General features: G+C 36.8%; 1 protein-coding gene across 5 annotated transcripts; it reads left to right on the top strand.

Moving 5' to 3' along the window:
- Window positions 1-425: 425 nt before the first annotated feature.
- On the top strand, window positions 426-12,501 carry LOC140775447 (E3 SUMO-protein ligase SIZ1-like). 5 transcript variants are annotated; one of them, XM_073118741.1, is made up of 17 exons: window positions 426-806; window positions 2,139-2,219; window positions 2,370-2,412; window positions 3,043-3,121; window positions 3,270-3,429; window positions 3,927-4,060; window positions 4,688-4,756; window positions 6,364-6,451; window positions 6,607-6,682; window positions 7,560-7,633; window positions 7,820-7,927; window positions 8,485-8,646; window positions 9,731-9,835; window positions 9,907-9,987; window positions 10,074-11,274; window positions 11,622-11,788; window positions 11,890-12,501. In XM_073118741.1, the coding sequence occupies exons 1-16, from the start codon at window positions 783-785 to the stop codon at window positions 11,765-11,767; spliced, it is 2,631 nt and encodes an 876-aa protein (XP_072974842.1). In that variant the 5' UTR covers window positions 426-782; the 3' UTR covers window positions 11,768-11,788; window positions 11,890-12,501. The 5 variants fall into 5 exon arrangements, with proteins under 5 accessions (XP_072974842.1, XP_072974840.1, XP_072974844.1 ...); XM_073118739.1 differs by having other exon boundaries at window positions 11,622-11,811; window positions 11,893-12,501; XM_073118743.1 differs by having other exon boundaries at window positions 11,622-11,733; window positions 11,893-12,500.
- Window positions 12,502-12,746: the final 245 nt, after the last annotated feature.

The raw sequence follows: 12,746 nt of genomic DNA, 5'->3' as shown, positions 1-12,746 counted from the left end.
TATGAGGATATTAATAATAAAAATAAATAATTCAATAAGAATTATTAGTTTTTCTCTCATAATCGAACGGTTAAGATTAAATAATATTAAATAAAATTAACAGGAAGTACCGATAAGATGCTCCTATTATTAAGGATAAGCAATTAAAAAATATTTAAATTTGAAAATTTTTTAGTCACTTAATCTAGTCTAAAATATCTTATATACCATTTAATTTATCAACAGATAATATATATATATATATATATACATACAGTAAAAGTCTTTGTTGACTAAATCTAATTATATATTCTAGGGGACTTTTGCATGGATACCCCTGTAAATTCTTTATTTGCGTACATACCCGCAAAACGGGGGACTGAACAGTTAATAAGAAAAATTATAAAAGTAAAATAGCACTAAAAAAAAAGCACCTCACGGATGACTTCAGCTTCTACAGCAGCCAAGCCGCAGCACAACTCTTTTACACCCATCGCCTTCCTCTCCTCTCTCTCTTCAAGACTCATCCTGAATATTTTCTCCCCAAATCCTTCCTTCCCCTCGCTTAGGGTTTCGTCGAGCTGCTACTGACTCAATCTGACTATATCCCTCTCGTGACTCTTCTCGATCGACGCCTCGTTCCACTTCATGGAAGACGGTTCGTGTCGATCCTAACTCTGCTTCCTTCTTCCCACCGGTTGATCTGATCCCGATCGGGTTGGATCTGGAGGTCGTAGTATTGAGGCGGAGGTGGCCAATCCGCTTCTATTTCCGCGTCCGTACCTCGTGCCGACGCGGGAGCGATGGATTTGGTGTCCGGTTGTAAGGTATCGGCCTTACGTGCTTTACTGATCGATTTCTATACGATTCCCTTAGAATTTTCTGATTGTTTGCTTTAGATGGAGATTTATTTTGCTTCACTAGCACTTAAAGGTGTCGAAAGGTCTCGTGGACGCTGCTGTAGTTGTTGTGGTTTATGAGTATTGTTTGAACTTGCTTTTAAGGTTATTTTCTTAATCTGGCTTCGCAATTTTAGCAAATGCAGGATGCCCTTCAGTCGGTGCTGCAACTCGTTTCAGCATCAACTTATGAGTTATGGTCGATTTATTCAATGCCCATATTATTTCTTAGGCTTGAATTGGTGGTCTACAAAGGGTATGAAGCGCTACTAAGTGGGATAAAAGTTGGGGCCAAGACTGTTTTATCCTACTGCTCCATCTAATGGCTTCTTATTTGTATTTTAATCTTCTTGGAAACAATAGCAGGATAGGATTAAGAGAAGGAAAATGTTTTTTATCTGTTGTTTGGCAACAATAGCAGGATACTGCATAATTGATTGGAAACAAAGTGATAGAATAAGGATAAACAATCAGTGGTTAAGATTGCAAATGAGTTAAGTGGTTATCTGTTGTTTGGATTTGATATAGAGCCCAAATTTCAACTTTCACTCACTAGAATAAGACTTAATTGACTTTATCACTTAACTTGTTGTAAAGGAAGATTATCGACCAAGTAGAGACACACAAAGGAGGGGTTTAGGACAAAGATCTACCGGTGGCTCAACTAGTATCTAACTCAAACTAAGTCATTGCCCCATCCAAAGGTTGCATGGCCTTTTAGGTGTCCTTTAGATTTTCTGGTTGCTATCAATGGATTCATGACTAGATTGCTTAGATGGTTGGGCTACTAGTAAAAGTAATCTGGAATTGATGGCATAGCCAGTGTGCAATGACTTGTAATGGTTGATCAAATGTTTTAAATGAGAACAACTTATGATTAGATTTATCAGTTTATGTGATAACACAATGAATCGACAACCACTTGAGTTCTCTACTTCAAGATAATTTTTGGTTGACAGTTGGTCAGCTGAGCAATGCCTCATTTTGAATGAGATGAAATGTGAAAAAGTCTCACTCGAAAGCTATAAGCTAAGACATGCTTTGCTACTGAAAAACTGATCTTCGAACAAATTCCATACCTCTTATTGTCACTGTACTACTGGATTTAACTCTTGTTTGTTTGGTCAAAACAAACTTCTCCAATCTATTGTGCTGCTATTAATTTTATTTTAGGTTGGCCGATAATATCTGACATCCGATTTGCCTCGCTGTTGGCTGTTCCTCTTTCATATTCGTAACAGTCAAATGCTTCTATTACAGGACAAATTGGGTTACTTCAGGATAAAGGAACTTAAGGATGTCTTGCATCAAGTTGGTGTGGCGAAGCAGGGAAAGAAGCAGGTTGGTGGAAAATATTAGTCTGCTGATATATGTCTTCTTGGTTTTAAAGTTCATGTATTTGCCTTTCGATTAAGCTTGTTAATTTTCGTTATGTGGTTTCATCTTCTGTTTTGTCATCATCATCTTGATTTGTTTTCTGTTTTTGTGCAGGATCTTGTTGACAGGATCTTAGCCTTGCTTTCTGATGAACAAGGTAATGGGTTTTTCCTTTTGGCTTGCTCCAGATTTGTGACATTTCTGAAACATCCTGTTGTCTTCTGCATTATTGTCTTTTTCCTAGTTTCCACCTGAAAATTGTTTAAGCATTTGAGTTTGATATTGCTTTCACAAGAAAGGCTTGATCTAGTCCAACCTGAATCCTTTATGTTGGTTGATCCTGATTTTACAGCTAAATATGGAAGGTTAGAATAAATGCTTTTGATTAGTTATTTTGTGATCAATGTTGTATCAAAAAATCTGATACTATGTATATATTCTGTCAACGTGTTTTTGTTCCTTTTTCCTGCATGATTTTTTATGATTTAATAGTATTTGAACCATTTTTGTTTGGAAAATCTTGGAACCTTTTCTTCTTTTATTGGAGGCCGGTTGCAACGTGTTTAGTATCTTTCTGATGCATGTGTTTACATATGCAGAATTGCACGCACTTGCATATACTACATGTATTTTTTTTTTGTGTGGTCATTTTTAGCCTTGAATTTCTGATCATAGCTCACATAGATCTGTATTTCAGGGGCATCTCCATTGCTTTGTTTGGTTGAAAGGGTAACTTGTTGATTATGACTATGACATCTCCATAATGTGCATCCTTATTTTTTTGTAGTATCCAAATTGAACAGTTCATCTAGAAAAGAAGTTATTGGAAAAGAAGCAGTAGCAAAAATAATTGATGACACTTACAGGTGAGGTTCAAATATTTATCATATTTTATTTATAATCCATTTATGTTTGTTCATTTCTTTTGTTTTTGTCCATTAAATGGCATTGTCAACTCTCTATTACATACAAATCTCCCTGAACTATGCTATCATATTTTGATACTTTTTGCAGAAAAATGCAAGTTCCTGGAGCTCCTGATTTAGCATCGAAAAGCCAGAGTGCCTTAGTAGCTAATGTGAAGCCTAAAAAAGAAGTAGATGACTCTTCTCGGTTGGATATGAAGATTCGTTGCCCTTGTGGTAGTTCGTTGAGTAATGAGTCCATGATTAAGGTAATCATTCTCTCTGTTTGCTGCCAGAATAAAGATTAATTCATATAGCAATGCTAGCTTGTAGATTCCATGCGGTCTTGTATCTCAATTAAATGGTTCCTGGGCAAACCTAGTCCTCTGAGCTATGCATATCATCCTGCAAATGGCAAATATACAGTATTAGAGTGCATCATGTTCAGATCCTGCTTTTCTCAGAAGATATGATGCAGGAGAAATCAATCTAATAACCAATAACTCTTATTGTCTCCATTGTCTCTTTTATTCTTTGCTTCTCACTTCTGTCCTCAAATTTACAAGAAAAAAAGGGCTTGTTTTGTCAGGTCCTTGTCACTCATTATCTTCACTTGTTCTTAATGTACTTGTCTATATTGAACCATTGCATTCAAAGTGAAATCTGCTTATCTGCAATTACCTTCTTCCTACTAACTACTGCAGATCTGATGGATTTACATTTACTCTTTCTGTAGCACTAAATGGCTTCCTTTTACTACTTACAGTGTGAAGATCCACGATGCAATGTTTGGCAACATCTTGGCTGTGTCATCATACCTGAGAAGCCTGTCGAGGGTGTTCCACTAGAAATTCCACCCTGCTTTTATTGCGAAATATGCCGAATAAATAGGGCCGATCCGTATGTTGGTCCAACCTGACACAGTATTATATTTTTAGCTTTATTTCTTATTTTGCTCATCTAATAGCATATAGCCATTTCTTCTATTTGTTGCAGTCCTATGATTTTGTAGCGTATTATTTGGTGCATCCAATGCTCTAATAATGCACTGATTGTTTATTTCTTTTGATGAAATCTTGAAATTCAATCTTCTGACTGGAATGCAAAGATAGTTCCATGAGTGTGTTGTTATGTGCAGAGCATGCAAACATACATTCTTAATTGTTGCTGTCAACATATGAGCATTCATATTCTGACTGAAGCATTCTTAATACATGCAAACAAGCAAGTTAACGGGCAATAAGCAATATTGGAGACTTTTATCCCTATTTCTTAGGGCATTGCACATTTCTTTAACGACATTACAGCTCTATTTACACCTAGATACTAATATGACCTATATGAATTTATGATTATGAAAGATTCTCGTTCACATTTGTTGTGCGACTTGTGCCAAAAGTTCTAGTTTTTCAGTCAAATTTTTTGTTCTCTCTAACTTTAATATGATAGATCCCTAGGCAGATTCAACCAATTTTTTTGAGTGGGCAAGTAATAATTTCTAAAATAGTTTCATTTTGGAACATACAGATTTTGGTTGACGGTTGCCCATCCTTTACTTCCGGTGAAGTTAGCTTCTTCTGCCATTGCAGCAGATGGGTGAGTTATTTGTGATACATATTGCAATCTTTTTCTTGTTTCACGGGTCAAGAAGTTTGACCAATCATTCCAAAGACTTGTCTGATTTCTAGTTTTATGCATGCTATTATGCTATAGCTCTTAATGAAGGTTGAAATTTGAATTTGATTGAAATTTGTGCACTAAGCATGCTGACCTGTGGTGGTGAGCATGGGTTGTGCCTTGTTGGCATTAACACAGAGGGGTATCTTGATAAGCCTTTGTAATTGGAATATCGACCTTTTTTAGCCATGTCTACTATGTATCTATTGCAACTTTACCACAGGTTGGTCAACAAGTTTTGGTGGCAGTTCATTGACATGGGATTCCGTTATTGTTGGCATATTGATCTTGATATCTTTAACCCAAGTTACCAAGTACTTGCTCCTATTTGGATGAGTATGCTTTTGATCGCTTTCCTAGAGTGGATAATCTACTTTTATAATTATATTGCATCTTATTATGGAGCTATCATTTTGTTTAATTAACTACATGAATTACTGAACTTCTGTGGTCACATGTGGAAGACAACAGTTTAATACAAAGTTACTTAGGCTTCACATAGATTTAACTAATGTACTAAGTCGCATAGTTTAAACTTCAAGGCGTGTGACTTGCCAAGCGATTGATTCGAACTAAATACTCCTTGTTATATCACTTTAAGCCGTCGTTACTGTCGAGTTGTTTCTCTAAGCTACTATACCATAGAGTTGTTAACCAAGTAAAATCGAGTCATTGAGCTAAATCATAAAACCACTCCAAAAAAAAAATTCTACACTAATTGATTGGGAGCAAAGATATTAAGACATTTTTAGTCGTAGAAAAGGTAATACTATCTTTATTAAAATTGGTTGGTAAATCGTTAGCTAATCATAAGTTAGATGCCTCATAAGAGCCAGAACTCTCTTATAATATAAGCCACAGAATTAAGCTAATCCATCTTAAAAAATGAGTGACAGAATATATATATATTGCTCTTATCCAATATGATACAAATGGGCCAACTCATCCTTATCAAACTTGATCTGATGTAACAAAAGGTGCTTCCCATTGTGATCGGCAAAGTCTAAACTCAAGAAAATGTTTTTCTCAGACAACTTTCCTTTTTAAGAAAAAGTAGTTCTTGAAGAGCGCTTTAAGCAAAGCTGAGGCGATATCAAACATGCAATGTGCATGGGACAATAGGTCAGGGTTAGCATGTAGATTTTGAGCAATAAGCTGGGTTAGGGATGATGACACGAGCAAGAGGTAAGGAGGAGATTTGAGCTTAAGATGATTACATGGTCATCAATAATTTTGTTAACCTGCTTTATACTTGCAAGTTTTGGTTAAAGTGGGCAGTTGAAATGCCTCTTTATTTAGTATTAATGATCTTGATTGATGGTAAATATAATTGCATGAGCTACTGTAATTCATGTTGGTAACTTAAAATACACGTGTTGTAGAGTTTTTCTTCATCAGTTACTGAATGACATCAAACTGTGCTTTAAATGACAATATGTCTTGCGATTCCTCTGCTTTGAAATTTTTCATAAGTTTTCTTTATAGTGATGCTTGTTCCATGATTTGAATTTTCCTCTTATATTCAGGACATGTGATGTGCAATGCATAGAGAAGAGCTTTCCATTATCAAGAGCTCATAGAGAAATGCTGCAGCGTACTGACTTTGATCTTCAGGTTTATTCCTTTTACTGATTTGCTTGATAATGGGAAGTCTTTTTCACCTATAATGCAAAATAAGAACAGTATTTGATTTTAAGATGTAGAACAGGTTATTTCTTGTCAACATTTTTGGGATTTATAGCCTGTAATGCTGGTGCATACTCTTGCAGATATGGTGTATTCTTCTCAATGACAAAGTCCCATTTAGGATACATTGGCCACTGAATGCTGATTTACAAGTCAATGGTGTGTTTCATTATTTCTAACTTCAAACAATTACCTAATCATCCGCTGTTCCCTTTGTTGTTGGTTTGAAATTTTTTCATTTATTTGCTAATTTGTTGTATTCAGTTTCGAGTTTCTCTTTATGAATGTAAGATGTATTAATAACATGTTTCTTTATATATTTATTTTTCTTTCATTATCCAACTTTTTTCTAATTTTGAACTTTGACATATATTCTGAATTTTGTTAGCACCAATTTTCAGTGAAAAGGAAATATTTAAAATGTCTGGTTCAGAGTAGAACCAGTTCTTTCAACATCATATGGCCACTTCAGATTCTTCTGTCTACTGATCATTTTTAAAAAACTTATATATAGGTTTCCTTGTCTCTTCCTTTGCTTCTACTTGTAGGCATGGTTTCCCCACCTCATGATGGTGTTTATATTCTCCAAAATTTTAAACCACTTTTTAGGGGATTCTAACTTCTAAGAATTTTGCGTGATTGAGTAGATGGAAGGCTGACGAATGGGATGTGGAACCATGTTATCTTGTACTTCTCATTGATACCTTTTCTACTTTTACAAGTTCTTTGAGAGTAATAACTTCTTGTCTTGAAAGGAGGCTTGTTGACCACTATTCGTACTCTATTTGACTTTTCTTGTTGGTTAGCATGGGTGATGGAGTGTGCTTGTGCATGTGCTTCTATCAAAAGGACTTTTTCAGTTTCTGTATGTATTGCAGAATTTTACTTTTATGCTTTACCCCTTGGAAAGGCCACTTGAGGTTGCTGTGAATGTGAAAGTCAATAAAATTTTCTAAGACCCATTGTCTTCCTTTTACAGATTAGAATTTGTTGGATAGGTTGCTAACTGTTTGCTTGTCATTGCATTTCCCTTCAGGTATTCCAATTCGAATGACTAACAGGCCAAGCACACAGCAGTTAGGAAATAGTGGCAGGGACGATGGTCCAGTGGTGCGTCCCTTGTAATTTCTAGAAAGTACTCTCTTTCTGATGCTGCTGACTCTGACACTGCTAATTGATGACTTCTATTATGTTTTTGCTTTTCCAAGAATTTTATTCGTAAATGTTGTCTATTCAGTTATGCTGACAATGTTGATTAGTTAAGAGTCTTAGTGCTTCTTTCAACACATTTCTCAGATTACCACATGCAGCAGGGAAGGGGTCAACAAGATCTGTTTATCGAGAGGTGATGCTCGCACCTTTTGTTTTGGTGTCAGAATTGCCAAGCGACGGACAGTTCATCAAGTAAGTAGGTTTTCCTGACTGGTAAATCAAATAGCACCATAGGATTATATTCTTGATACATGACGACACTAAGATTGAATCACTGATATATCCAGCTCATTATATGTGCAGTTACTCTAAGATCTTAAGATGATAGAGAACAGTGAAATCCATTGTTTGACATGCCTGCTGTGAAAAAGAAAAACATGTATGCTGTGAAATTAAATGGCTTGAGAATACAGATGTTTACATATTTGCTTTCAACTAACACTAGTTTGGGTATATCTTATCTATTTTCTGTATTTCTTTTGTATTTTATTAGATTGAAAGACAACAACTTTTTTCTTCTCTTAAACCAGACCAAGCCTTGAGCTGACTATGTTTACCTTCTATATTTTTGTTGTTACTGTCATTTCAATTGTCAATTGACATTTGGTTCAGCAATTGTAAGGTGCCGTGGTTTCTAATGAAGTTATTTATATCTTTTCCTTGTTCTCGGATCACTATGTTTAACGGTTTTGCTTCTTATACTCTGCTTTATTTTTAATTCTACTTGTTCACCTTGTTTTTTCTTTCAGGTCCTCAATTTGGTTCCCAAGGAAGCAGATGGTGAGAGTTTTGGTGATGCCCTTACCCGTGTACGCCGTTGTCTTGGTGGTGGAACAGCGACAGACAATGCAGACAGTGACAGCGATATCGAAGTTGTGGCTGATTCTGTCACCATCAATCTGCGCTGTCCTGTAAGTATGACATAGCATAGCTGTGGATAGTTATCATTCCTAATCAAGTTTCGGGCAAAATTAACCAAAAGGACGAAGAAACAGTCCTAGTTTGGTTGAAACTTACTGTCCTTGGCTGGAACCAGGCTATTTGCTAATTTTAGCATCAGTTTTGGTGTCTTGTCAGAACTAATCCATTTTGTCTGGAACAGATTTGTTGTGGTCAATTTTTTAACGATGGATCAAACCCAATAATTTCAGCTCAATTTTGCCACACATCATGCAAGTACAAAATAAAATTCATGAATACACATGGAAGATAATGAAGTAGGTTCATGTGGCTGCCATTAGGGATAAGGCTGGAAAGCCGTAGGAACAGAAGTATGAAACATAACTTGGATTTCAAAGTCGAATACTTCAGTCACACAATAAATGCTTGCCATTCTAGCTAAATATATTCTTTATCCTAAGATTCTAGATGCCCCATGGAAAATGTGGAAGAGAACAGTTTTTAATGTGAAGACAAAACTGGTTGTTAGAAGATCTTTAACTTTTACTAAACAGTTAGTTTGATCAATAAGAATATATAATAATACACTTAGACGGGATAAAGTCTGCAGATTAGTGCAGCATAATAATACACTTATCAGAAAGAAACTTCATGTCACAAGTTTTACAGATTAATGTAGCATGACGCAGATTGCATAATTCTGACAAAGTAGCACCAGATCAAGATAATTTGAACTGTAGATCAATTGGAATCTTTTTTTTTTTCATTCAGTTGGGTCAGCTATTGCACGTTGACCAGTACGGGTGTTTGGGTTAGACAACTCCTACCTGATTTCATGTGTTGCATGGATCAAGCTTGTATATGATTACTTATATAGCTTGATCTAGTCTAGAGTCTAAATTGAACCTGACCAACTGCCATCCATAGTGACAAGTTTGACTTCCATTATGCAATATGAGTTTCTGATCTTCTTGTAGTGCTGAAGTCCTTAATTTGAACCTGTGAAGTAGATATCTTCTTTTCACTATCTCACAGTGAAAAAGTTGTTTTAGCTGATTATTGTTTCATATTTATTTCCGGCATTTCTTTTGGCAGATGAGTGGCTCAAGAATGAGAACTGCTGGCAGATTCAAACCATGTGTTCACATGGGTTGTTTTGATCTAGAAACTTTTGTGGAACTTAATCAACGGTCACGGAAGGTAACAAAATATCCCCTTGAATAATTCAATCTTTTCTTTTCCTGGTCTGTTGTATGTTAGTTTTTCTGCAGTGGCAATGTCCAATTTGCTTGAAGAATTACTCTTTGGAGAGCATCATTATCGATCCTTATTTCAACCGCATAACTTCTTTGGTGGGTTCTTCTTGATCTTGGATAAATATTAATGTGATTCATTTTTGCCTAAGATCTGATCATCTCATAGTATCTTGGTGATATAGATGCAAAACTGTGGAGAGGACGTAAATGAGATTGATGTGAAGCCTGATGGTTCTTGGCGAGTAAAGAATGGAGGTGAATATGAGGAGCTTGCACAGTGGCATTTGCCTGATGGTACTCTTTATGTTGCTACAGATTCAGAATTGAGGACGGACTTGGATGTCAGGAAGCATATTAAAGAGGAGGGTTTTTCTGAAGGATTCAGCTGTCTGAAGTTGGGAAGTAACAGAAACAACAACAGAATGTGGGAGGCTAGTAAGCCTGTAGAACTTAAATCTCTGCCATTTGGAAATGATGCAGTTGAAAACTTTGAAAGCAAGAGTGTCATACCTATGAACAGCAGTAGGGCCACAGGAAGCTTTAAAAATGGGGAAGATCCAAGCTATAATCAGCAAGGTAGAGGGTGTTTTCCTTTTTCTTCAGACAATGACCATGAACTGGGTTCTCCTCCTCTCAACTTTGACCCATATAATGTGGATGAAAGAGTTCCTGAAGCACCATCAAATGATGCAGATGTAATAATACTAAGCGACTCTGATGAAGACAATGTAACTGTGGTCTCTCCTAGGGTAGATTATGCTGGCACAGGTCTTGATGCCGGGATCTCTTTTCCTGCCAACCAACCTGAATCTTCTGGAACTTATATTGAAGAACCCGGAGAAGGGATGAACGGAAATTCATGTCTTGACCTCCTAAACAATGACGCTGATGATTTTGGAATGCCATTCTGGGATTATCAGACATGTCCTCAGAATGATGCTAGTTTCCACATATTTGAACAAGATTCGCATGTTGTAGATGATTTGCTTGAAGTGCAACAACATTCCACCAGTTGCCAATTGCTTAATGGTTATGGGTCTGTTTCAGGTGCTAATTTAGGAGAAACTGGATCAACCCGTGACTTTTCATCCTCTCATTCTAATTTTGAAGCAAAAGGGAACCTTCTTGATAACCCTTTAGGATTCGCACATGATGATCCTTCTTTGCAGATTTTTCTTTCCAATGAGCCTGATGGTGGTACAATTCATGCTAACTCAAATGGTCATGTTAAAATGGCTACTGGTAGCCATTCTGATAATTGGATATCTCTTAGCCTTGGTCATGTTGGTGGAAGTTATGTGGATCATGTTGCTACAGAAGGGCTGAGTCCAGATGGACGTTTTACAGCTGATGACAACAGGACAAAATCATTAGTCAATGCTGGTTAGTACCTTGTCTCTTATAGGATCCTTTTTTTTACAGTCCTGCTTGTAGTTTCTGCATCTTCACTTTTGTTTAAAAATATTTGCCAAAAGATATATACTTATGATGATTAGGCAACTGTCAACACTACTGATCATGTGTTTTGCTTATGTAGCTTTTTTACTTAGTCTTTCTAGATATGTTGTATATTTGCAAGTTGCAACCCCACTAAAGTGAGTTTCTCTTGCATGCTGTTGCTCTTCTGGACCTGCTATAACTACTTCCTGCTCAAATCTTAGGCTACTGAACTTTTTTTCTGGCTGTGAGAACACAACTTAACATATAATATATACTTTCTCCTGATGCAGCTTCAATTCTTCAGAGTATGAACGATGACAGACTTGGCAAAGCAGCCCCAAGAACTCAGAGGTCTTCTGATCCTTTCTCACCTCCTCGCCAACCTCGTTCCGTTCGCCAACGGTTGGTTCTGTCAATTGATACTGATTCTGATTAGCTTCTAAACCGATCAGATATGGTGATCTTGAATTAACTTGAGAGGTCTATTTCCTCTGTTATTTACTGCTTGCAATGGATCTGGTGACCGATCTCCTCTTACTTGTTTTTTTGTGTGTGTAGAAGAGATCAACCTCATCCCTTTTGTCTGTGAGGAGTGCTGCTGCAAGATCTGCCCCCCCCCCCCCCCCCCCCCCCCCCACCCCCACAGAGTGGCTTCGATAAAAAAAATCAAGTTGCATCAGCCATATTAACCGTCTTACACTGAGATTGGTGTTCAGGAGTTCCTGTTAGTTGACATTCTTCCAGTACCTTCGTCGAGGGGGTTGACTTTGGTCAGCCATCTTTGTCCCAGGTTGATGCAAAGCCATTTGGTCTGAATATGGGCACACCGTAATCTATGCCAGAGTTTGATCATAGTAGCAGCAAAGGAGGACAGATACAACTTTTATGAGGTTTCTGGCACCTGTGGAAAGGCAATTTGTATCATATCTACAGTCTAACTTGCCCGATCAATGTAAATATGTTTCCATTTTAATCTTAAAGGCAGCATCTTCTGTGTCGGTCTTTGCAGGTTAATATGGTGATAGAATGCTGTCTACATAATTTCAACTCTCTTGACCATGAATTCGAAGTATACATTCCAATGGAGCTTATTTAAATAGATGTCGTCTCTGAATGTTTGCTTGTAATACGGTGATAGATTCTTTCTATAATTTGCTTGTTATCGAAGTCACACCAAAGTGGGGGTGGTTGTTTTGCCGCACCTGAAAAGAAAGGTAGAAGATTCTCGGCGAGAGTATTCTCCCATGCAATGAATTCTGTTGGATGTTACCATTGACCCAGAACTAAAATATCTCCAACAAGCATTTTTTACAAGCGAAAGGAACTTTTCAAACGTTTTATCGGCAGCAAAATCTTGCAAACCACCTCTGGCAACATATAGTTGTAAACAAAAGGAACGTTTCAAACATTTTATC

Source organism: Typha angustifolia, chromosome 14 (assembly GCF_048772165.1).
Source record: "Typha angustifolia cultivar Huaian chromosome 14, ASM4877216v1, whole genome shotgun sequence".
In the NCBI taxonomy this organism is placed as follows: Eukaryota; Viridiplantae; Streptophyta; class Magnoliopsida; order Poales; family Typhaceae; genus Typha; species Typha angustifolia.
Note: the sequence above shows the minus strand (reverse complement) of the source record. Positions and strands in the feature narration are given on the sequence as shown.